At 38.4% G+C, this 27,022-nt stretch overlaps 1 protein-coding gene across 1 annotated transcript in view; it reads right to left on the bottom strand.

Moving 5' to 3' along the window:
- Positions 1-25,687, bottom strand: part of TRIM66 (tripartite motif containing 66) — a 37,696-nt gene extending 12,009 nt beyond the window's left edge. The window contains exons 1-9 of the mRNA XM_009952625.2: positions 25,664-25,687; positions 21,004-21,151; positions 14,633-14,765; positions 13,918-14,034; positions 12,885-12,999; positions 11,394-11,540; positions 11,132-11,249; positions 8,925-9,814; positions 7,732-7,893 (exon numbers count right to left, since the gene is read on the bottom strand). Of these exons, the coding sequence (XP_009950927.2) occupies positions 7,732-7,893; positions 8,925-9,814; positions 11,132-11,249; positions 11,394-11,540; positions 12,885-12,999; positions 13,918-14,034; positions 14,633-14,765; positions 21,004-21,151; positions 25,664-25,672 (1,839 nt within the window). The 5' untranslated portion in view covers positions 25,673-25,687. The remainder of the gene's footprint in view (positions 1-7,731; positions 7,894-8,924; positions 9,815-11,131; positions 11,250-11,393; positions 11,541-12,884; positions 13,000-13,917; positions 14,035-14,632; positions 14,766-21,003; positions 21,152-25,663) is intronic.
- Between the last annotated feature and the right edge of the window lie 1,335 nt (positions 25,688-27,022).

The raw sequence follows: 27,022 nt of genomic DNA on the forward strand, positions 1-27,022 counted from the left end.
TTGCAATAGACCCTACAGTAGGATCTTTGCCTGAACAGTGACCACTTATATTCAATGAGACAAAACAGCCTGCACTTGAGACAGAAAGCGGTGAGCTCTTCTGCAGTGCTAGGGAAGGTTTGTGCCATTCTACCACACAGTGCTCTAGTAAGCCTGTTTTAAAGAGTCCTTTCATGTAGAAGGCACCCCAGAGAGTACTGGGTCTCTGCAGCCAGGGTACTGGCCATTTTCCTCCTCTTGAGGCAAATGAATGTCCCTGAATGTAAGCTGTCTGAGCTATTATAACTTCTTGGAACCAACTGGAACGAGCCAAACATATTCTTCCTACCTTACATGTAAGCTGAAAACTAGAACACAGCAAACAAGGAAATGCACTGGTGGAGGCACAATTTTCCATATACTCTGTCTGACACAGCGCTCCTAGGAATGCTCAGGTTTCAAACCAAAGCAATACACGTAGGTCAGAAAGGAATCCAGCTTTCACGGTCACACATCCTAAAGAAGATCAAAAACGTTCATCTGCTGTCATAATTTGCTTGTGACATGTGCCTGAACATGCAGTGACAAATGCGGCCTATCAAGTACACATTTTCCTTTTCATTCCATCACTGTTTATCACAAACTTTTTTCAGATGATAAAATAAACATGTGAATTGCTCTTATATCACTTACAGAAAATAAAACAAATAAGAAGGATTCATGCTTGAACTGAACAGATGGACCGTAATCAGCCTTGCCTTTTCCCCTTATTTCAAAGTCCATTGTGAGCATTAATTAAGTCCCTGTGAGGTAGTTGAATATTTATTTAGCCAGATTCTCAAAAGCACAAAGCATCCACAAATTCACATCTGAGTCAAGAGAAACTACCTAATTCTGTGCTCCATTGGAAATGGACATGCTGAGGCACACACATGGTAGGCACACCACCCAAAGCTGCATAGCAAGTTAACTGGAGACCTCACGGCTATTCACCTCTTCTAATCACTGCACACACATTCCTTTACTTAGGTTACGAGAGCGTGCCACCCTCTATTATATACTGAGCCCTGACCCTGTGAACGCCTGTCTGTGTGTAACTGTATATACTACAGGTGAAATGTTAGCCCTAGTAGGACAATGGTAGGATTATTCCTGGCTTCAGTGAGACAAGTTTACTTACCGGGAACAGTCGCTGGGATGACTCTGGCTGCAAAAAAAAAGAAGTAGACACACGTGTAAGACTTTGTATAACTAAAATCTTTAGAAAGGTGACATTCAATTGCATTATACAGCTATACCTTTTTACTCTTCTAGCTAGCATCAGTTTCTTCAGAGAGATCTTTTTCGATTATGTAAGCCAATATAAAACCTTACTCTTGCTAAAAAGAAAAAAGAATAATGAGGCCATCAAACTGCCATCTGTCTTTCCCTTGGGGCAAAAGTTAATTTTGTGGTTATTTTAATGATGAAGCAACATTATGATCCTTCAGTGCAAAATATTAAAACTCACAGTTAAGAACAGATACATTCCATTCTGATCCATGGAGCTGCTGTCAAGTGTGAAGTGAACAATGCACTGGGAACAAGGCTCATTAATAGCCTATTAATTCACTCCCTAAAATAATCATTTCTTTTGCCATTAGCAAAAATTTCTCTTTTCCCTTGACAGTTCAGCTAGTTTTTCCAAATGGGATGCCTTTAAAGAATTGATCGCTGTTTTATAAAAGCTCTATTGCTTTTACATTGCACCCTTTGAACAACAACAAGCATTAATTATGCTCTTGGGTAGAGGGTGGCTTCAGCTGGAGGTTAATTTTGAAACTTTTGACATTTTAATGTACAGCCTGGCACATGGAACTACATCTGTGTCATTATAAATGGAATTCTCATTGTCTCATAATTAATTTTGCTCTGATGATCCTTATAATATAATGGCAGCAGCATCACCACCCCAAAATGCCTTCTACCACAAATTCCATAGTTATGGTAGTGAAAGGTAAGAAGAAAGAACATGCAAGTGCCTTCAGAGAACAAAAAAGAAACATATCCTTCAGTTCAAATATTTCTTTGATCACTGTTGCATTTAAAAATGTCCAGTGTAAACATGCAGCACTAATACAGAAGAATTCTGAGAAGCAAATACTTACCTTGAAACACTGGGATTAGGATTTGTTAGGATTGTTTTGGCAAAGTCTCAAGGCTGTTGACATTAAGTGTCACAGATAAAGAAAGCTAAAACTAGGAACCGCCAATTCTCTTTGCTATAAGAGAAATAACACGCTGCAAATGGTTGCAGAGTAATGAACGGCTGCTATTAAGTGGAGCAATCCCCCTGGCAGCTCATTATGCTAGGAGGTTAAACAAATGTACTACTCCAATCCAGTTGTTTAACTCACCGCACACAGCAGCACTGATAACACAGTCTACACATGCTTCCTATTCGTATTTCCCAATTTCAGAATAGAATCCAAAGGATTTCCTTTCCGTTTTTATGAGAAAAAGAATCCAAATCTTCCTTAACATTTCGTCTGAATAAACTGGAGCTGGCTTAAAGCAGGAGGAGGAAGAGACTGTATGGAGCAAGCAGCATCATGTTTTATTTATTCTTTTTTTCCAGGTCAAAGGGAAAAATTTTGTTAAATTAACATTCTGGGAAATGTACCTAATTGCATTAAGCATGGACGCATTTGTGCTGTAAGCAGCTCAGTTCTTTAAAGCCAAAAATTACCCTGATACTTTAGGAATTTGCAGGACCCTAAATTCCAGGCTGTTATCATTATTTCCTTCACCTCCAAAACCCCTAAATTTAATAGTAATTAGGAAAAAAAAAAAAATACCAGCAACAACAAACCTACTCAGGTCCCAAGCTCAGATACAAAGTCCTAGGGTTAGGTATGACATCATTATTACTTCCAGTCACCAAGTAATCACAACATGCTCAGTTCAATGCTCACAAAAATAAAGCCTGAACTGTGTCCCCCAACCCCTCTCCCACAAATTTCACATGCTTTTAAAGAAAAAAAAAATACCATTAGTTAAGTATATGCCACCAAGATGGAAGAGTTGTCATTAATAAAGCTTAGGACAAATGTGTTGGGGCAAAATACCCAAGAATGCCACCTGCAGCAGACTGGGATCAACTGTTCTCTCTGATAATCCTGTAGTAACAGCAGCATTGGCATGTCAGAGCCTAGAAGTTCACACACATCAAGTCCCAGGAGAGGCTGAGAGGTTCCACCATGAACTGTCACTATGCTAGTCTTGCATGAAATGCCACCGTTACATATAATTGGAATAAACAGAAGCTTCTCTCAGAGTGCTCTCAAGAGTGCTCCTTGGATGGCATGGAATATTTTCTAGAATTTTCCCATTTCAGATACTTCATGGTGCTTGAGACAAACAGAGCTCTTGAACTAAGAAGCTGGGACATATTGTGAACCAAAAAGAACAATACAAAATCAGCATTATAGCACTATATAAAAGTTCCATGTGCTTGCACCTTGATTACTGTTTCTGGTCACCCTGTCTGAAAAAGGATTTATTGAAACCACCAAAATATAGTAAAAATGGCCAAAGATATAACAGACCAAATGATAGAGTGTCTTCCATGGGGAAAAAAGTGCTGGTTTTCAGAAGCTAGAATAGTGTATCATCAAAGGATCACTTTATACTTGTTCTTATACCCTTTCCTAAGCATCTGCTATTGGCTACAGCTATAAACAAACAGATACAGCTGTTCAGTAATAATTTACTAATACAGTGCATGATGTATTCAGAGATTTATTTTAAGCAGAAGGTGAGATAATAGCTCAAAGGGAGAAACTCTCAAAGGTTGCTGAGGAACATTACTAAACCTGAGTTTGACAAACACTGTCCAATCTACTCACAAGTGATCAGTGTCCCAGAAGGCAGAACAACAAGTGCCCAAGTGAGTTAGGATTTTAGGATGACTGGGGATGGTAGAGTCTTCTGCTGCCCAGGACCCAACCCAATAGCTGGACAACACAAGGGATCCTCCCTCCCAGAAGTAAAGGCCCTGTTCCAAACTAGAGAAAGGGGTACACTTATGGAGTCTGAGGAGGAGTGATGTCCAGCTGGCCTTGCAACAATGCCAGCGCCTGTTGTAGCAGTACCTGAACCTCAAACTACAAATTCATGCTATAGATATACAGAAATTATGAAATTTCTTCAAATGCTAGGTACAGCCTTTAGACCTCTTGCTTGTCACAGCCACAAATGACAATTAGGTACATGTAAGCAAAATGGGGATTGTACGCCCTTTATTACTCCTGAAAATACAATTAGGCCAAAAATATCTTCTTATTCTCACCTCTGCTCCAGAATAGATGACCTCTCCAGTCCTGTGCACAAATTAATCACTCAACATCTTACTATTTAAAAGTAATAGGACCACCATATCATTGGAGAAGGCTGGTAACCCTTTTCCACAAAATTGTTAATCTAATTGAGTACGCATTCCTTCACATTGCAATTTAGCCATTCAATAGCTTGTGTAAAATTTGTTTGCTAGAGCTTGGCATGATTCCCCAGAACAAAAAGTGCTGGCGTCACAAAAGTTATTGAGATATATGAGATGTGTCCTCTGTCTTGCTGGCATTCTTACTGGAGAGGTTGGGTATTTTACAGGCATGGAGATGGAACAACTCCACCACCCCAAACAGAGGTCCTGGCTACACGAGTGAAGTATACTGACAGGGGAGTGTGAAGAGAAAATTATATCCATTTTGCACATAGACAAGAAACTTCCATTTCTAGTGTTGCATTGTTAAAAGGCGCTAATCAAGCCCAAAGTTTGCTAAGTGCAGTATTTATATCAAACAATCACTGGTCTAAGTATAGAAACATTTATTCTGCACCAAAAAAAAAAAAATCAATCCATAGAGAAAGAATAGTAGAATAGTTACAGGAATATACAGGAAGACAGCACGGCTGACAAAATATCACCATTAGCAAGGCTGACAAAATACCACCATTAATGTTTCAAAAACTGTGATACAAATGAAAACAAGCCCACACATAACCCAAGTTACTTCTTTGGAGACTATACTATAGACATGCATACAGAGCAGGTGGGCACAGACAGGAATTACTCTGAACTTTAAGAGAGCAGTAGCCTTGATGCCCATGTTTCTGATCGACGCCAGCTTTATACTACTGGAAAGACAAAATTCTGTCTGCTCAGTGAAGCTGTGTTTAATTTTTGTCCTGATTCATGGTGAAACATAACACATGAGGACATTTTACAAGTGCGTGAAGTGTTTCGTCCTTGCTTCTCTAATTCTGCTTATGACTAACTAGCTTTAAATGTGAAGAACAGAAAACAGTACTCATCAGAATAACCTGAACAGGCATTCTTTGAACTTAAAGGCGCTCACTGTGGTGTAATGGCTGCACTAGGACTTGTCTGGGATGATCTGAATAACATACTTGTGGTTTCTCTCTTTATGAGTAATGTTGTGATTCCAAACTATTTATAGCATCTGCTCTATATTGCTTCACACATGAATATGATCCCGTATGCAGACAATTCATCTAGTTATTAGCCAATAGTATCAAATGCATACCATAAACATGTTTCAAAAGTAATGCACAGTTGTTCAATTACATGAGAAATCAAGCATTGTCCCCCTCCAAAATAATGGAAACCATTGGGCTAACGGAAGCTTTTATTTTTTTAACAGGTCTTGGCAAACATATCACTAAACAGTTACTTCTGAGTTTTGTCATATCCTAGTTCACACTGCTTTCCCTTTAATGAAAGGATCCCAGCAGCTGGGGAATTACCTACTCCACTGGGAATGCTGCACACAGCGAAGGCTGGCGGAGTTCAGCAAAACGGCAACACAAGGCCAAGAAGTCCAATATCAATTATTCTCCAGAAGGCAGAATACACTTCTTCTCCAGGCAGCAAAAGGTTTCTCTAGCCATTTTCTCTGCCATATTTTCCAAATGCAGTATTTTAGACTTCTCCACATTCACTTTTTCCATGTCCTCCAAGAACTTGAGAAAGATGAAATGTCTGAATACAGGCCATATGAAAGCAAATGGACAAACATTGATAGAGAAATTTTTGTCTGCGGATGAGTGTGAAAACATTTACCAAGTGAAATAGAGATGAAAAAATAGACACATGTCTTTGTTCTTAAATCTGATATTCCATTTAAGCCTGGATTTAGTCTAATTGTCAGCAAAAGCAGTCAGCCATATTTAAACAGCGTTCATGAAGAATATATTTCAAGGGTTTCCTCACTGTGCTGTTTCTCTTCATCGCTTCTAATTAGCCAACCCAAACAGCTCATTACAAGAGTTAAATACAAGCAAAGATGGGGTACTGTAGCTGTTGAATGTCCTCATTTCTTGCAGAGGTACCAGGAAAGTAGTAGAAAAAACAGATACAGCTGTGCCTTCTGTACAAGAGCATACACTTCTCAGCACTATTAGAAAAATTTCCTTTTTTTTTCCTAGGAGTATCCTCCTCTTGCTGACTTCGCAATTTGTACAGCAACGAATCAGCCCTTCTTCCTTTTTTCTTCCCCCTTTCCCATCAGACTACACTAGTGTCTCTCTTGCATATCTGCTTCCATTTTCTTCCCTCTTTCTCACTTTTCTTGTTTAAGCTGTTGGGAGTAACCTTCCTTTACAGGTCCAGAAAACAAAGGACAGCTTCTTCAACATGCATGTAGAAAAAGCCTCTGAAAGCCAGGTCATTAGCATTGCCATTCGTTTTAACAAATAACTTTGAGGGTGTGTCTGCATCACAAGAAAAGTATGTGCTCAGGTTCATGGTCTTGCTCAGGCCTCAAATACACATCTTCAGTTTTTACAGTCACATCCTAAAGTAAAGGTAGCCCTATCCTAGAAAATTTGCATAGCTTTCCTCAGTCCTGTGCTCTGTCATTAAGGGAGTTCTGCTTCCACATGTGAAAGTTCAGAGCCAAACCATCTCAGAATGCTGTGATGCCATCAGCCTAATCCAGGAATTCTATCACATCTACAACATTAAGTTAGAAATTGCAGATTTCTTTGTGGCTTCCAAATCTGAATTGCATAGCTTCCAGATCCTTAGTAATCACTACCTTTCAGTGTCTCTACAATTCCCAAAAGGATCCCTAACAACACTCTGAATCGTTATTGCATCATAAATACGTTGGGTCAACAAAGCTATACACTAAAGAAGGACAAAATAACTTCTGGGGGGGGACTAGTAAGGAAAGACAAGTTTTTCCACAATATTCCACCGACAAATTCCAAGAAAAAATATCCATGAAAGACTTCTACATAGTACACAAGTCATGCACAGAAGTACAGATTTGAGCAACCAGAATACGAAGTGCTTTAGTTGGGGTGTTTTAAAGAAACTGTGCATAGTTAGCAAGACCTGATAGTTATATCCCTAGACAGGGACTGGATAGAATTTACTCAGTGAAGGAATAGTCTCCTATTTATTTACCAGTTCCTGCTTAACAACCATGCCAGCCAGATCTAAACGTCACGAGCTTATAGAACAGTTGCTGATCCTGGCTACAGCACAGTGTATAGGCATCTTACTGGGAGATGCACACTAGGTTAGGCTATGACTGTCTTCCAAGATCTACAAGCCATTTTGTCGACTTTAGCTGTATTTTAATTTTTTCAACCTGACTCCAAATTCCAATACCATATTATATTCAATATTATGAAATCATGTTTTCCCTTTAAAATATTTTTTTTTAAAAAAAAAGTTCTTTATACCTTTCTCACTGGATGGAAAGCTGATTGTTGCAATGTGCTCTCAGGGGAGTGACTGCTGACACTGGCTTCTTCATTTAGTGACTGTGACAGAGAGAGACTACCACTTTTGTCAAGAGGAATTACAGGCTTCTGGGCATCAAGTTCAGCGGAACTCTCACAGACCTACAAATCGCAATTAAGAATTTGTGTTTTCAAAATCTCTGAAAGAAAAATGGTAACAAATTCACACCAACTCACAGCATACACAATATGATCAGACTGGAAAGACTCTAAAACAACAAAGATGTTCAAAGTAACCCTAAATAAAGACATAAATTAATAAAGATTTCTCTCAAACATTAATGAACTAAACAAAAAGATCAATAAAGCTGCAGAAATGTACAAAAGCCTGCAGTCTGCCCCTACAGGTAAACCCCTTTGAGAGCTATTCAAGGTGGGAACTGCACAAAATTTACATAATAGGAAGTCCCAGCCACCTTTCTGCTGCAATCCCCACTGTTTTGAATGAGTTTCAAAGCCACTTTATTGTGCATCTCATCTGCCTTGCGGTTTGGATGCTCACCACCAAGCACTGTCCCTTTTTCAAAAGTGGGATTCTTACCAACAGAGGAAAAGGGGAGCAATAAGCCCTGCTGACAAAACTAACAGAACAGCATGTGTGAATACTGATGAAAATCTTAAAGGACATGATGCAGCAGAGCAAGAGCTGTAGAATGGGAAATAATTCTCAGACTGAAAAAAGGTGTTCCTCACTCTCTTTTCACTAACCATTCAGAATCAAAAGGGAATCTTTTTCAAGGATTCAGGGCTTAAAGTTTCCAGTAAAAATGAGTTTTAATGAATTTAACGAGTTTTCCAGTTTTAAATGAGTCGAAACTTTAAAAACTGAGAGTAAGACTACTGCAGTCTTCCACTACCTATTCACAAAGGACGAATGATGATGCTTTTATCCTCCCACCTGCTGCTCACCTTATCTATTTAGAGATTCAGATCCTTGGGATCCAGGTTGTTTATGAAGCAGTTTACACAAAATTTTGGCCCAATCCGCATGAGGCATGAAGCCTCTGTTGAATACAAACACAGACAAGACAACAAGAGAAAGTTCAACCAAATACATGAAATCTCAAAGGTGTCTCCCATTTCTGAGATCACACTGACTAAACTCAACAGGAAAGAGCTTTTAGAGAACTTACTTGTGCTTCATCTTGAATTTGTTGCTGAACTGGGGCTGGCTGCCTCACTATGTAGTTGATTTGACCAACTATGGTCTGTTGAACATGCTGAGGCGGCTTGGCTTGGTTCAGCTGCAAGCTGGACTGTCCTTGGGCCTGCAGAAGGAGCTCCAGATCCTTTTTCATCTCCTCCAGTTCAAACTGGTGGTGCATTATGTCCAGGCTCTGATGGATGACTTGTTTATGGGTGCTCTCATTCTGACCTGATGGTGGTGATGGTGGTGGCAGCTGCTGCTGCTGTGTTGGCTGCTGCAAGTGGTTAGATTTTATCTTCTGAAGATGACCAAGTTGTACTTGCACAGTTGATGTCTGCAAAGAAGCCTGTGCATGGAATGGCTGTGGATGGCTTGTGTGAAGTTCCTGAGCCTCATGCGATACAACAGCATAACCCAGGGGTGCAGTCTGCTGCAGCTGTTGGGCTGGTAAGTGCTTTCCCATCTTTCCAGACCCTTTCTCAGGCCCTGACTGTGACTGCTGTCCCAGCCTAGACTGTGTTAGTTTCATAGACTGGGGGACACTCCTTTGCTCTTTGTCATGTTGCTGCATGCTGCATTGCAGAGGAAAGTGCTGCTGACGCAGTTCGGGAGGTTGTTGAAAATTTTGATGGCAGTTTATGTCTTGGTAAGAAAGCTGAGCTTTGTTCAGGTGAGGTATGTTGAGGCAGTGTGAGCAACACACAGGCGTAGAACACTGAACTGCAGGTGGAAGCGGATGTGGCTGGCTATTCACATGCTCCAGCTGTGATGCTGGTGAACAGTGCCCATGAATCAGAGAGGTCTGTAATCCTTGCACATTTCCACAAGTTAGCACATCTGAGTGAGGAATGTGTCCACCTTCCATAGTGAAACCTCCTGGAAAAAACAGCAAATTTAGTCTCTCATATGATCTTGACAAATTTACACAAAATTCTGAATGGTGGCCACTTCCTTATCTTCATTCCAAATATAAAAGATATTCAAATATCCTATGCAAACAGTCCTTCAACATACCTTCAAGACAAATTTTTCAAGATTTTTCAGTAATTTAAAATCACACCAAACTGCCACCTATGTCAGTGGAACTCGTGGTTGAATTACCACCAAATGTTTTGAAGAACTGACCTCAACTTATTTTATTTTAACGGATGGATACGGCTTATACTTTCATTTTTTACTGAAGTATGAGCATATCTTCTCATCCATAAGCACAGGCACAGAAGACTGCTTCCAGGATGAAAGCGACAAAAATAAAAGAGATTGATGTTATGTAGGGGAGAATCGTAAAAGCTAGAAATAGAAATGACCTATGAACAGATCTTGTCCATACTTTTAGTCAAAAGAAGATTATTCCCTGTAATACTTTTGATAGTATTTTACCCCATCAAGTTTTAAATATCTTAAAATGGGAAAAGAACCAACCGTTTAGACCATTGATCAGCCCACTGATCTGAATTTACTGTAAAAATCCACTACATCTGGGAAACAGTCACAGTATGCACATTCATTATATAAATAACACTGTAATTATGATAGAGTCAATGTCCTAAAGCCATCTTTCTGCCCATTAATTTAAGTGTCTCAAGCACTGCTCAGGTCCCTTGGCCACTAAGATACTAAAGGATCTGAGGAGTGTGAGCATGACTGAGCCCAGCTGTCCCTGGATAAGGCAGAGGAAACAGCACAAGGCCCACTGCAGATACTCCGTTTCACCCAGGGCACTCCTTACAGGACTGCCAGTCACACTGTTGTACAGAGCTATTGCTTGCTGGGACAGAACTGAATTTCAAATACATTGGGCAAAGTCAAGGCTGTGTGATAGCCAGTGACACCACATGTGAAGTAAATTCAGTTAAAAGTCATTTGTTTAGTCCTACACAGTGTTTCCACTAAACTAGTAGTTGTGTTCTTACATTGTGATTTTGTAAGACCATCAAAGATGATACTTATAGACTGTATTTCTAGGCAATGTTTATAAGGTAATATTTATATATAATGATGTCTTTTAATAGGTGAATTGATATTGGAACTGGAGGGAAAAATGGGAAAGTTCAGCCACACTTGCTGTTCTTCAGAACATGACACAAGTCGAAACATAAAAGGAGACCACTTTAGGGAAAGTACTGTGTTGTCTATAACTGTCTTGCCCAGCTTTGGGAACTTGCCTAACAAACAACAATATATTTTTCTTACCCAAATTGGACAGTTGTTTAGTCCAGTAGGAGGGATCCCAAGTAAATCTGATCTTCAGAGGAGGGCCTACATCTGTGTTACAGTTTGTTTCTAGTAAGCGCTGGATCTGAAATACAATCTGGTAACAAATCAAAGGATGATAATTTTATTCACAGCTATAAGATCATGAAAAATGTTTTATTTGAGAAACATTAAATCCTTAAAACAATTCTCATATTTACTGCACAATTTCACTTTACTGAGAAAATAGTATTGCTCTCACCAGTTCTTTACTGAAGAGAAATGGGATGCTGTTTTTACTGCACACCGCCCAGCTGACGAAGTTCTGCACGTGTTCTACCTGTCTGCTTAAAACCACAATACTTTGCAGTTGTTGCTCTAATTTCTGTTTCCTTTCACTGGTGATTTTCTGTTAATAATGTGAATCAGTAAAAGATAGTTGTCATTCTTCAGACACACATAATGTATATGAGCATTGCCACTACATTATGCATTATATGCAGGGACACTGTTTAGAATCTCTTCAACCCACCAATCATAAAAAGCAAGCAAATCCTATTCAACAGATATGTCTGAATTCAGCAAGAACAAAGACTTCTCCAGGAGCAAACAACCTACATCACTCTGACCTTGGTTTAACAGAATAATGTAACCCAAGAAAGCTGTAGAAGTTGGATTAAATTTTCACCTGGACCGCTTTCTTGTCTCTTAGAACAGACAACAGAAGAGACTCGAAAAAGAATATAAAAAGAGGGGAAGCATGCAGCATTTCCTCAGAATGGTCTTCCAGTCTCCAGCAGTTCATGATTTAGGGGCCACAAAACCAGAAGCTACATTATCACCCTCAGTGTGTTTGTCTATAAATATTGAGCTCACACACAATATCTCACAGCAAGGAGTTCCACACTTACCTACCATTTATGTGAAGAACTATCTGCCCTTGTTTAATTTGAACCTGGCACCTCCTGATTTCATTTGATGCCTCCTACCTACACGCACTTCAACAGAGCACTGTGCATATACTTTATGTGTATGCAAAGTTAGGTTATGGTTATAGATAACTCAAACACTGAAATGTTGGCAAAACACATGAGCACTGAATTTACTTAATGTTTAATAATACTGAAAAGAGAATACATGTTCCTCTTTTTGTAAAGCTACTTAGCTGAGTAGCCATATTTGAGTCAAATATGTAAGTTCAAAGGTAGCCAACAAGTGCTGAGTGCCTTGTCTTTCCAATACCTACTAAAATTACTCAAGAATAACTGAGAACTGGAAATTCTGACCAGATCTGATAGCAATTTTTGTGTTCAGCACATTTCAAAGTAAAATCATATATACTTCAACTGGACATCCAAAACCTGAAGAATCAAAACTGCAGGCTCTGTAACAGATTGTAGACCAGAGGATCATTTTCAACACAGGATATTAAATGTGCTGCTACTGGTCTTCTACAAATTAAACATTAAAAACAGAAGCTGGTTTGGTTTGTAAGTACTCAAAAGGTGCACACATATTCTCTGTAATTGCATTAGAAAATGTAGTTAACCCATGATAAGCAAACATTTTGCCACTTCATCCTTTGTCAACCATTGATTCTACATAAAATTCTGCAGGAAAAAAAACAAATTAAAAAAATTTTGAAAACATAAGCAAAGGGACAATAACTCTCACATATTCTTTCCATTGGCACTGGGATTAAATTTAATTTAGTTTAATTTCCCAAGGTATCACAGAAACTAGCCTTACTTACTTCAAGTTGTTCAAGAAGGGTGTTTGTTCGTTTATTGATTTCATTAATCAAAACCATCTTGGCCATTTTTATTTGATTTTCTACCTTTTTGTATAAATGTTTTACTTCAAGCAACCTATGGGTAAGAGATACACATCCCTGGATGAGCCAGCTAGTATGTCATTTATTCAGACCTTTGTAGTTATTTGTTACAAGAACTGATCTAACTATTGACAGAGAAATCCAATAAAAGTTGTACCATTTCCCATTAAGTTCTCCCACACTTCTCTTCAAACATAGACTCATAGAATGGTTTGGGTTGGAAGGGACCTTTAAAAGTATCTCACCACCCTCACAGTAAAGAATTTCTTCCTAATAGCTAATTAATATCTAATCTAAATCTCCCCTCTTCTATTTTGAAACCGTTACCCCTTGTTCTATCGCTACACTCCGTGGTAAAAAAGTCCCTCCCCACCTTTCCTGTAGGCTCCCTTTCAGCACTGGAAGGCTGCTGTAAGGTCTCCCCGGAGCCTTCTCTTCTCCAGGCTGAACAACCCCGACTCTCTCAGGCTATCCTCATAGGGGAGATGCTCCAGTCCCCTGAGCATCTTTGTGATGCTCCTCTGGACCCGCTCAAGCAGGTCATACATAATCAGTTGCCAAAATCCAGTTCATAGAATTAAATATTTTCAGTTTTATACTAGTCTTGACTTGCAGCTTGTTTTGAGGTTTCTTGAAAAAATTAGTTATTTCAAAAATAGTCTTTATTTGTAACCTTTTCAAATTCTAGTTTAGAAACAGACTATACAAAGAAATCTTAACTCTGAAGTCAGATGTCACATGCCTTATAAGGACTATGGAATCACGAATTACAATGCCATGACTTGTCAGTACCGCTTAAACACAAATTTGATATTTTTAATCTTCCTATTATTTCCTACCCTCCAAGAATAAAAATAAATAACATCTGCATTTACTTCTGTTAACCTACGTCTAGTGAAAATATTTTTACTGATCATCCACTTTCATTAAAAACAAAATGCATAGCAATTACCTGTCTTCAATCTGTTTAGCTGAAACCTGAATCCCACCTTTTTTCTCTTCTACTTTAGTTACAACATTTTCCAGTATAACTCTCTGATTTTGCAAAGCTTCATCAAGACGTCTGAACCTGCAAAAGAAGGGGAAATTCTCAGTTGATAAGTTTAGGGGACCAGCTGTGTTAATATCTGTCTGAACACAGTCCCCTGTGTCTTCCCTACCACAAATGTTCTCTGTTACAGCTAAACTTTCTTGCCCCTCATATAGACAGGCTCATTTCACAAAAAAGTGTCACTGTATAGACGGCCCCTCTCATGGCTCACGCACTTCCACAAGCAAGCAGCATGCTTAAGCGTTGGTAACTCTGGTCCTGTATAGTCATGATTTCTTTGATAAAAACAAACAGAAGTATTTGAACCAGACTAAGTATTGAGTTCAGCTTGTGCCTTTGAGCACAATCACAAGGAATTATATGCATGCGTACACAGCATCTGGGCAGACAATGTGACTGGGAAGGTACGCACTGCTGGGAGCGGTGAGTGACTGTGAGGGCCGTGACCCATGCATTACACTGCTCGGGCATGAGACAACTGAACTGAGTTTGCTGTGGCTTTTAAGTTTGGACTAGCCTGTAATTTCAGGTGACAGCAAATGCAGATGAACAGTCTTAAATCTGAGTTAACTACATTTTTGTACAGGATTATGATTAAGTAATCAATGTGTGGTACCTGTGTTCCTTATGCTCTGTCAGAAGGCAGCTGTGGCACGTAAGGGTATCACAGGTCTCACAAAACAGCTTGAGTGGCTCTTGAGTGTGCACTGGGCAAAATAAGAAAAATTCGCTTGCCTCATCTTCAGTTGCTGAGGAATATAAAGCAATGGTGACATTGACAAGGATTACTCTTATAGTTCAGGAGAAGAGTTGCCAATATCTCATAATTTTATTGGAAGTCTTGGTGTTATTTTTAAAACACCCAGACCCTGAAACCATCTGATTATACGAAGCAGGGTTTGTTTATACTTTTTTCTGCCCTTAAACATCCTGCAAACTGAGCACATCAAAGGGGTTCAGAAACAAGTCATCAAACCAAATTCAGACTGTCCTCTAAACTTTCATCAATTTTAAATATCTCTCATGATTTTGGGCACCTGCCTCATGACTTTGAATGCCCTGATCTAGTAAACCAGCCAACAAAACTGTTGTAAAATGTGGAAAAGCAAATAAACCTGAAATCACAGCAGAAGCAAGGAAAAACTTTGTTCTTAAAAACTCACATGGGGAACTGTTTTTCAAACTTGTGTTTGTTGTAAATGCAGTACATAAACTTCAGCAGCCAGGAGACACTGATATTAGGCACTAAAACCTGTTCTTAGAAGGATTTTCTAAAGAGTAATGTGACGAAGAGTAAGAACGGACAGTGGATATGTAAAGTGGAAACATTGCTCCTGTTCAACTTATTCTTACCTTCTTTCCTGGATACGGTAGAATTGATTCAGAAAGAAGGAACACTGTCAATGAAAGAATGCCAAAAAAACATGGCAAAACAAAACCCGTTCTGCTGAAGTTAGACATTCACAAGAACACCTGCATCAATAGTTAAGGCAGGGAGGGGGAAGTTCTTTTCTGGGATCCCAAAAAACGCAGATTCCTGAGCTTTGTTTCATTAATGAGTGTAAGGACCATCCATCATTATTTCTGGTGAAAATCATTATTTTCTCAAAATGGTCAAAAAGCACAAGCAATGCTAAAGTACAGTGACAGATTTGTGCAGGTCAATGTTCAAATCCTCTGTCCACAAAGCTACCAACTTTATTAGCACATGGGGACATATACGATGACAACAAGAAAAGTACATTACTGCATCCTCAAAGTATTCCTAGAAAGACAATACAAGAAATTAAACAAACTAATCATCATTAGGTAACAGTTATTGATACAAACCTTAAATTAAATAAAAACATTATTTATATATCACTATTTGCCCACATAAAACGAAAAAAATGTTTCCATTTTCCCACAGCAAACCTATCTTGCTTATCTAAATGTTTTAAAAAACCCAACTTGTGGCAGTGACCATGTTCTTATCCTGCAGTAAAATGGAGCCCTTTATAGAATCAAGCCTCTGAAGTGGTACTGTCACAGTAACACAGACACACAGAGTACAGCAAGCTGCAGCAGTTCAGTCACTTTATTTTCGAATTGGAAAACGCACAATATAGAAGTAGAAAGGCTAAGAAAGTCTGATGGCTGCCAAAGACAATGAAAATAAGGAGAAAATCCATGCCATGCTCTAAAGAAAATATGCCAAATTTCCTACTTTTTAGGTCGCTATCTACTCTATTTCAGAGATGGTCGATTTACTTACTCCAGTTCAAATGGCTTTCCCCTCACCTTCTTAACATTATGTGCAAGAAGATAATTTGTGACAGATTAGGCCACAAGTTTTATGTAACAGCATTACTTAGTTTACATTGTTATGAATTATTTACTACAGTATCGTGCATTATTCTTCAGGTAGGTTTATTGGTTTATATTATTATTGAATAAAATGATAATTAAAATGCATTATTAAAAGAGGAAATTGGATCGGAGGGATTTTAGCCCACTCCAGTATTTTTTTATATCAGTGTACAAACTGAACTCACATCAATAGCAAGTTTTTTCTGATTGTACTGCAAATATGCACTTTTGCATTAAAACCTGCAGCTGACAATGCAAATAACATGTAACCAAGCAGGCTGTATATAACCAATATATAACCAAGGTGCATGTTGAAGATTATCTTTTCCTCCCCTATGGCGTCAGATATCTCAAAAGAAAAATAAAAAGCCCATAATAAGTACACCAATTTTCATGAGTCGGCAAAGCCCCTCTAAGTGTTCAGCACCTGCAGAGCATGCAAGCTGTTTTTCTGGAAACTCAGGGTCAAATTGTCCATATTAAACTCCAATTTATATTGAGATGCGGTCTTTAAGGTCCAAGTATAATGAAGCTTAGACGATGCTTTCTCCATTTTTCCCTCTCTGAAGGGTTCTTTAGCCTTTGGGTGATTGTAATCACCCCCGAGAAATCAGTGTGGGTTTTAGTACTGCGGCCGATTTAAGTGACAAGCAGATTCCAAATGCAAACTAAGGATAAAAAAAAAAAAAAATCAATGTTATCAAATTACAGCAGAGAGCCACAGCCTCTGCCACTGGTAATTCCCTGATTCAATTGACATATCAGTGAGAACTGCCACAGAGCCATGGTATTCTCAACCTACTTTACACTCAGCTCAGAGCTACACTGTTCAGTTTTAAAATAAGTTGAATTCTTACAACTCAGATGCTAAACAAGGGCACAAGCCTGTTTTTCTCGGAGTAGACATCTTGGCCATAACTGTCAACGTTAGCTTCTTGAAAAGAACATCACCTGAAGAACAGAGAAAGTTCAGCTGCCCTAAATTCTGATTTAATACAATTTGAGTCACCATTTTCTACAGCCTATATTTTCTTTATCTCAGGTGGATGTCTTGAATAATTAACAGGAAGTTTTAAATCTCTGTTCCTGTTACCAGTCGACATCAACTTTGAAAACGCAATCTCATCTTGTCTAACAGAGTCCTCCCTCAACTTGCGTAATTCGCAACAATTCAAAATTTGATTTCCTAAGTTCACACTCAATCTTGAGATACTGAAAGAAAAGGGTAGTATAAGAAAGAGAAAATTATTGTGTGTTCACTAGCCTATAAATAGTTGGTATGTCAGTACCAGATTATTCACTTCTAACATAGTTTTTTCAAAACGATTGTTTCTACTCAGTTGCAAAGCACAGATTTCCACTTAACAACGAAAGAATCTGTACTAATACTGAATGTCCTTTTAAGGAACTTGGGACTAAGGGAGAAAGAAGTTCTGGTTTTATGACTTTAAGTAGTTCAAGACCTCTGCGGAACTTTGAACTTAACAAAGTTCACTTATTTCTAGTGCTAATGCAGAGCCCTCCAGTGAAAAGTTTGCTCTTCAAAGATTATTCCTCCAAGACTGCTGCTTAATCTGTCATAAAGCTTTGGCCCATGTTCCAGCACCTTGTTCTCCAGTACTCAGCAAATTCATTCCAGAAGGAAACTTCATGTTTTCACATACTATGGTCACAGATCCACAGAGTTTTGAGGTTTTTTCGGGTTGCCTCTTTTAAAAAAAAAAAATACCCCCCACCCCAAAAAAAAAACTGTCAGGAAAAATCAGTGTCTGCGAAAAACTGCAAGTAGTGCAGTTTAATCATCTGTGAAACACATCTCATCATATTGATAACCAGCAGTAATAGTCTGGAACTTTTGATAGTACCTCTACAAGTGGTTCAGCTAACAAGAATACACTGGAGCAACCATATAACACATAAATGTTAGTGTGAAATGGGGCGGGGGGGAATACCAAAGTGATGTCCAGTGTATGCTATTTCTCTGGTTTTATGCTTAAAAAATAAGGTCTCTCTTTCAACGTAGGAGTTCAGTAACAGCTTTAGCTGAACAACTGTGACACACAACACTCCTGTAATTTCCCATTCCAGTTCTCAATAAGCATGTTCAAAACAGTGAAATCTAGCTAGCAGGAATGCCCGCCCAAGCTACCAGATGTTACTGAATACTGCAAAGGTGAATAAAATAAAGCTGTTTCCAAACAAGAATGGAGCCATTTCCAACATCAAGAAGCCCTCACAGCAGCACTGATTTTGTGGGCCTTTACTATAGACTCACACAGGATAAGTCAGTAAGAAAAAGAAATATTTTCTTTTAAAGTAAAGCCTTAAAGTAAAAGGCTACTTTAAAATTGTTTTCTTCTTATACAATATGGCACTTTTCTGTCCCAGCCTAGTCCTGCTACTACTCACACCCTTAACTTCTAAATACCAATTTGAATGAAGGGTAAAGTTCTCAAAAATCACATGAATTTTGCACACATGACCTCAGGAGTCACCAAGGTAAGGGTGCTGCCTGGCAGCCAGCTCAGCCGCGTGAGCTGGGTCCCACCCAGCAGGCAGTTGATGGCCTGGGAAGGAAGCAAGAGGATGTGCAGGGCAAGTGGATGGGGAACTGTGACAGAGAGCTGCAGGTTCTGTGTGACACGGGGCGATCAGACCTGTCACACAGAGCACAGGTATCATGAAGGAAGAAGCAGAAAGAAAGGTTTCCCAGGGAAGCCAAGCTCCTTTAGTTCTGCCACTCAAAGAAGAAAATGTTTATAAAACCAAATCAGAATAAGCAGGACTCAAGTCGTTTCGTGGGGGTTTTTCTACTTTACTTCTTTTCAGACCCAGTGAATCTTACAGTATTCAGATGACAAAACAAAGGCTAGCCCTTGTAAAGTAAATGGCAAAAGATAGACCAGTTTAAAGGTGCAAGATCAATGGGATAGAGAGTCTCTTAATAGTTACCAAGGGCCTACAAAGAAGGTGGCTGTTGTTTAGAAGCACCATACACAAACTGAAGGTGGCTACTGAATCTGAAAGTAAAGGATGCTTTATTTCCAGAAAAGAAAAAAAAATTAAAATCAGCCTGAGTTCTAGAATATCCTAGTATTTGCTTTCTCTGAAATATCCTGAGAGGATATCTATGTCCTGAATAAATAATATATACAGAAATAATAATACTTTAAAAAGCACAGAATACATCCCAAATAATTTTTTAGATTAACTAGGCTATATATACATTAACAATTCCTTGTTAATTTTTTTTTCAGCACAAAGAATTTAGGACTAAAAAGATGAGAAAGCATTTTAGTTCATGTGTTTGCATCCTTTTATTTACACAGCACACACAAAACCGCAACTAAGCCATAGGTATATTTTCTTACCATTATTTGTCAACAATATGAGCTGGTAATCTCACTCAAGGTGAAATGAAATTATAAACAGCTGGAGCCTCAAAACCACAGTCCTTATCTTGCTGTCAACTCAAGAAGAAAAACACATTGTCCATCCAATCAGAGCATCTAAGGGCAGGGGAGGGGGCGGCTGGGAGGGACTTCAGTTTATATTATTCTCTAGAAAAGACCCAGTAAACACTTAAATGCCATCTGTACTTTTTTATTATTACCATTCTTACAGACTTTGTTTGTTTGTTTGTTTACACTCTATTCAGCAATGGCATTTCATGTCTCAAGTGCCTCAAACTCTGTTTGATGTGAACACCCAGAACTTAAAAGAGCTCTGTCTATGGCAAGCATAATGTATATGCTTCCACAAGCAAAATCCTAAAGCCAAAAAAACCCAATATAAAACGTATCATCAGTGGGCTACACCTACGTCTACTCCTTGTTCTGTCCTTCATCTTCCTTATGAAGAAGAATCATAATGCAGCACAAACTCTCTAGCACAAGTAACTTCATATGTGAGCAAAGTGTAAGTATAAATCACTGTATAAAATTGCAAAACTCTTATTTTAGGTTACAAATTCTTCATGTAAGTTTAGGTTAGCATACTCCTCAGCAGATTTCTGGCATATAAGAAAATAAAATAATGTAAATATAAAAGTAATAGGAGTAAATAAAATAAATATAAAAATAAAAGTAATAGGAGATGATAATCCTTTCTGTGGATCATCATTGTATAGGGATGGGATGCATTTGCCAGCAGGCTTCATTTGTGCTTGCCAATGGCAAGTAGTCACACTCAGGAGCCATGTTTTTCATCCCAGGCTTAGAAAAGGAACATCCTATAGTAGCCACAGCCTTTTGCTGTCTGTCACTCTCCCTCCCACACCTTGTCCATGAGCCAGGAATTGCTTCATGGTAGTTTTCTGAAGGAAATTACCCAAAAGAGGACAGAAATACTGGAAGTGCAAGGCCTGTTGTAGTTGTAGCCTACCAAACCCTAGCCCATCACTCTGCAGACTGAAAAGGCATGTGGAAAAGTCTCTGTGAAACACAAATATCGAAAATTTTTCAAATGCTGTGGAATGCTGATCGTGGCAATGGCCCCAAAGTTACAGAAAAATCACATGATCTCTCACTGACACGTACATACCCTTCTGAGTCACAGACATAGAGCCTGCAACTGCTCCTTTTTCAGATGAATAACTGATATGAGAAGAAACAAAATTTCAAAGTGCGTCTTCAGTACCTGTGCAGCCCTTCAGGGATACAGACAGGAAGCGGTCTCCAGTTTCCTTGCCATGTCTGTGTTCCTCTGTACACGAGCTGCACAACCACTTATTGCAGCTCGTACAGAGACTGTGAGCAGGTCTCTTCTCTTTACACGTGGAGCAGCTCTAAGAACAAAAAGTGCAGTTATGTACAAGGATAACAAATTGGCCATACAAACCGTTATCTTCAATAGACTATGGTTCAGATTGGTAACCTTAGTATTTTTCTTCCTCAGACTAATGCAATTCAAGTGATTTTAAGAGTCCAGTTATTGTTGTAAAAGGGAACAGAATAAAATTAAGATTTGAAGCTCTTAAATTGGTTGTCTTTCTGTGCTTTAGCACAATCGAGCATAATTATGAGATGATGCAAGAAATTTCAGCAAAATTCTAGGGTCCGTGTTACACATGAAGTCAGAAGAAATAATTATAATGACTTGCTTCTTGTGAACTGAAAAAGCCATAAAACTATGAAATAAGACTTGCCGAATTTAAGTTAAGGAGGGTTAAATTAAAAGTTGCTTTTGAAAATGAGTGGTGTGCTTAGTAATGCCTTTCTATCAGTGTTGTACTACTTACTAATGGCTTTGAGACATCAAATGAGTGTACACCTTTTATACATACACACATGTATTTCTTTAGATAGATATATAAATAGATATTTTCTACCTCAGAAAAGATAGTCTAGGTTGTCAAGCAAATATTAGAAGTATTGAAGGGTCAAACATAGCCCAGCAAAAAGTTTTTAATCTGACTACCATTTCCTTTCTAATCACATTATGCAGAAGCATTTTACCACATCATTTAAGTGTCATTCATTAATTTCTGTCCATTACTAATTATTTATTAACAAACTAAAAAAAACATAGGCTAGAATCCACTTCTGCTTTCGTGTATATGAACATAAATCAGAGCTACTTCAGCAGAGCTACTCTAAATCTACATGGCTTTATTTAAAATTAGAGCTTACTCTAGTTGCTTTAGCACTGTGTGAACCACTCTGATACAGTGTAACTGTCAGAAAAATACATAAAACATGCAATTTAGAAAACAATATGGGGACACTTACACACTATTAATTAAAAACTTAGTTGTTATTCTCTAAAGAGCTGACCAGAAACAAGCTCAATTTATATATTGGTATAACATGTGGTGAACTGGAAACATGAGACACAGGAACATGAGAAGAGCTGGAAACCTTGATTAACTATAATCTCTATTGATTCAACAATTTAGGAAATGCCCTTTGTAATATAGGCCATGCTGTCTGGAACTGCCACTAAATAAAATGAAATGAAATTAATAAAGCAGCACGTAAATGAAGTGGGTAATTTGATTTTCAGTATCCTGAATGAACTCAAGAGTTATTTCAGAGATATATATATATATAACTTAGAGAACTATATATAAACTATATATGTTATATACATAAATTATATAACTATATATAAACTAATCATATAGTCAGCTACAATGACACTTCTTTTAAAAAGGATTTGCACTAGGCATAAAATACCTCATTTGAAAACTCCTGACACTACTGGTTGTGACTTACTATAGCCACAAATAGGCACTAAGGGTAGAGTGAACATAGTGATGTAATTTTACCATCACCAAAGCATAAAAGCTTTGCCACCAGATTATCAAACTCAAACACTTCTACAAGGTTACAATATATCTACTGTGCTTATGCATAGTTCCTGAATATTGCTACTACTCAGGACTACTCAAGCAACTAATAATAGATGGCAAAACTACTTCCTATGGTGTCCTTTCTGCTGGACATCAGCTTATCTTCAATGCAGTTCAGTTACAATTGCATCCCAGCCATTCTGATGGGAAACATGAAGAGAAGGATATAGCAGCATGCACTCAGCACGAAAGCCCTGATGCAAGCACTGGTCAATTCAATAGAAGAGTTTCTCTTCACAGTGTCTCAGGGAATAGAAAGCCTGAAGGAAGAATAATCACAGTTCTTTGCTGCCTTAGTTTTAAGTCATGGCTTTAAAATTAAGTGGAACATCTATGTCCACCTAAATTGTTAGATGCAAGTGAGTCAAGTTCTGAATCCCTTCAGCACAAGACGACAAATTTTTGTTCTGTTGAAATGATTTTAAATTTTACATTTCCCTTCAGTGAGGCTGGAATTTCACTCATCATTCAAGAGTTTCTAAGTATTCCCCAGCTTTTTCAGAGACTGGGCAATTCTTGACAATAAGACAGCAAAGCAAAGTTTTAAATGTGTTTGATTGTCTTGGCAGGGAAGTATTTGTGTAAGCCATTCTCCTATTTTAGCCATTTGCTTGTCACCAGTGCTTTCCAAAAAGTACATGTAATAATTTAAACCAAAAAGCCTAATATAACTTATATAACCAAAATGTGAAGGTATTTAGTCTGGGAAGCAAAGCTTGTTACATAAAAATAAGTGTCTAATTTAAAACATACACATGAAGGGCCAGCTTAGGGAACAGGTCAAAAGTTGAAGGATGCTCTGCCTTCTCTGCAATAACAAAAACTGCTTAATCACAGGTTTATCTGTAACTGTTCAGCTGCCAGTCTGACAAGAACTTACGTTGACACCGTACTGTGTTAACATTACTTTAAAGCTGCAGAGTGTTCCCAGAGTTAAATTATTTATGATGTGGAAATGGGCTTTTGGGCAAGAGATTCTGAACTGCATATTTTCAAAACTCCTGCTGTTGGTATATAGCACATTCTATCATTTATGCTTCACTATCTCACACACTGAGAAACATCTTGCTTCCAAACACTTTGTTACAAGCCTTGACAGATTCCCACTAAATGTAGTAGGTAAATTAAGAAAATGATGGCAGTTCAGCTGTGTCTCAGTTGGATGAGCTGTGCTTCTCCTTTTGGTATCACTGATGGTGAAACTATGGCTTTAGTTTTTGGGGTGGATGGTGGTTAAAAGACAGTAAGCAAGCTTCACCGATCCATGACTTGACTGTTAATAAAAAGGAAGTAAGCCAAAAACTATGAGGAAGGTTCACGAGTCCCTCTAGGGTACTCCTATGCTCCAGCGTGAAATCTGCTTTACTGAACTGCTCTTAGGACTCCTAAGGGATTACAGAAAAGAAAAACTCCTTTTAAAGAGGGTTTGAAAAAATAATCTAGTGCTTTTGAAGACATTAGATATTCTCATTTGATTTCCTTTCTATACAAATTCTCATTGAAAGGTAAATGATGTGAGTGATGGTAATTAAGGAATCCCAGTATAATAACCGCATTCTAAAGACTCAGCAATATCTTATGTGTTTTTGTCTCTTTGAAGAGTACATGTGAATAGACCTCTTGTCGTTTCGGATAAAGTTATGTTGCACTCTTCAAGCACTTTACACCTGAAGATGTCAACACACTTTGCTTGCGCTGATTTTTTAATTTCCTCAGAACACTCCATGGATTAGGTTACATGTTCTTTTCTTAACAATGGTGAAAACAAAACACAGAAATGACTGACAGGGAAAAAGCACATCCCCTCTACGCTTTTTTGCAACGATGCCGCTGGGCAAGTCACTTGCACAATTTAAAGCGGTTTCAAGCCTTCTGCATGGGACAGAACTGACCTACAAATTGCTGCTGTTCCTACAGGAGTTCAGAAGAGTGAAAAAATATATCTTCTGTCCTACGTTATGGAAAAAGTGTTCCCCTCCACCCAAACACCCTGAAACTGAATATCCAATGTGGCTATCCAGTTTACTTAGGAATCAAAAGTGCAGAAGAGACAGACTGAGGTCCAGGAACTGGTTCAGAAGGTGAAGTCCAGTACCCATCAGTATCCCTGTTTCTTTGTTACTCTTCCCTTGCTTTGGATCACACTTTGGATAAAGCAGTCAGCAGGTTACAGAATAGTTTTGACAAGTTTTCACCTGTTTTAACTCCCAAGTACAGGTAATACTACCACATTCTGAAATCAATCCTATTTACGCAAATAATAGAATACTGTTCTGTAACAGAGGGGGCAAAAATACACACCTTTCACTGTCCCTCCTTGTGACCCAAAGTAGTAACAACCACAAAACTGTGAGAATAGTCTGGCCTGTTAACTGTGTATTTAACAGAAGTGAAATCCATCTATGTACAGCGCCAATACAAGGCCAAGGTAGTTTAGCAATCTTATGCCTTCCAGTTACCCTTTGCATTCATTCCCCAATGGGAAACTGAAATATGACGTGACCCTTTTCGTCATTAAAACAGACAATCAGAAAATGGTAATTGCCCACAGGATCTAATGGGTAATCTTGGTGTAACCATTCAGCCAATAGTCTGCTTCTGTTTACTTTGTGTTGAGAGCAGAAAGGGGACAATGAGGAATCCAAGAGATTCAGTATCTTCCTAATATATTAATTGTCACAGATCTAGTCCCACACCACTAGTATCAATATTTTTTAATTGACTCTATTTTAAGTATATGGAGTCAGACTTATTCTTCAAATACAGGTAAAAAAAATCTATGAAGGCAGTATGTCCACCTCTAGGAATGAAGTAATTACAGTGCTGCATAAGCAACCTGTAAAAGAGTCTGTTGTTCAATGCAAAGTTTGCTCTGTTTTCAAACAGTGTTCATCTGGTAGTATTTCAACACCTCACAAGGCATCCAGCTTAGTGGTTTTCACTTACCTTTGCCATAGCTGAATTGGGAAAGTCCTTGAGAAAGAAATTTTCAACTACATCCCTTGCAAAGCAGGTCTGTTTGCACACAGGGCAGGAAAGGATACCTGAATTTAAAACAAACAAAAAAAAACCACCACAAATAAAACAATGCACATCAGCCATGTGAGCCAGGAAATTTATATAAACCACACCAGTATCTCTCGTTTCTTTACATCACACAGACACTTAGCTCCAGGAAACTAAGACTTTCTTCAAGCTGTAAGTTACTTGTGTCTAGATCTAGTTCAATACATACGAAAGAAAAACAAAGCAACAAAATCCCTTGAAAGACACTAAAATTCAGTTGACTTATTTCATTTCAGTATTTATCAATGATATCGGCATGTCCAAATTCCCATGAATTCAATAGGGCTTACAGCTTTGATAAAAACTGAGTTGCACTTTGAACTGTATTCCCTTGTTAGAGATCTACTTGTGCTTTCTGATACTCGCTACAGTTCTCCTAGACCAGACTTACATTACCAGAGGTATATCAAAGCACGAAACACACACTGCCTAATACTACTTTTACAGTGCAGCATGCTACCCAAGTGAAGTGAGAGAGTAATATGCTGCTAGCAGAAGCAACAAGTCAGAATAAGGGTAAAGGACAAAAAAACAATTTCATAAATAAAAGTCAGAATTGCAAACCATCTATGACAACAAATCCACAGGTGGCAAAATACGATCTGACCTAAAGCAAAGCGAAGTGAGCAGCATGAGCAGCAAAACCTGGCTCCACCTTCATTAGCAGAAAGGGGACAATGTGGAATCCAAGAGATTCAGTATCTTCCTAATATACTAATTGTCACAGATCTAGTCGTACACCACTAGTATCAATATTTTTTAATATTTTTAGCTACTGAGCACAACTGGGATGAATTTTAGCATTTGCCTTGGCTGAGAACTAACAGTTCAAGAAGGTGTCCATAACTGTGTATTTGCATTTTTGCACCTCTGCTATTTCATTTCTAGATTTCTTGGGCTAGGACTTACCTCTTGCCCCCAGCTTACATCTTGGGCTAGGATGTAGGTCTAGTGCTTTTTTTTTTTTTTTTTTTTTCCAAAGCAGTGTGCAGGTTTTTGACCACATTTCTGTAAAATACTATAGATGTGAATCCAGTCCTTTAGAGACGGCGGTGGTGTATCAGTCTATTTTTGCCTTATCTCATCAAGTCCTTTTTTTAATCTAAGTTTTTCCATTCTGTTGAGAACAGAATTTCAGTGCTATGCTCACCTTGCCATGTGATCTGTTTATGATAACCAACAGCAGTATTTTCCATGACTAAATGATGCAAACTCACTTAAATCAAGATCAACAACTTT

This window comes from Leptosomus discolor, chromosome 12 (genome assembly GCF_034619465.1).
Source record: "Leptosomus discolor isolate bLepDis1 chromosome 12, bLepDis1.hap2, whole genome shotgun sequence".
Lineage (NCBI taxonomy): Eukaryota > Metazoa > Chordata > Aves > Leptosomiformes > Leptosomidae > Leptosomus > Leptosomus discolor.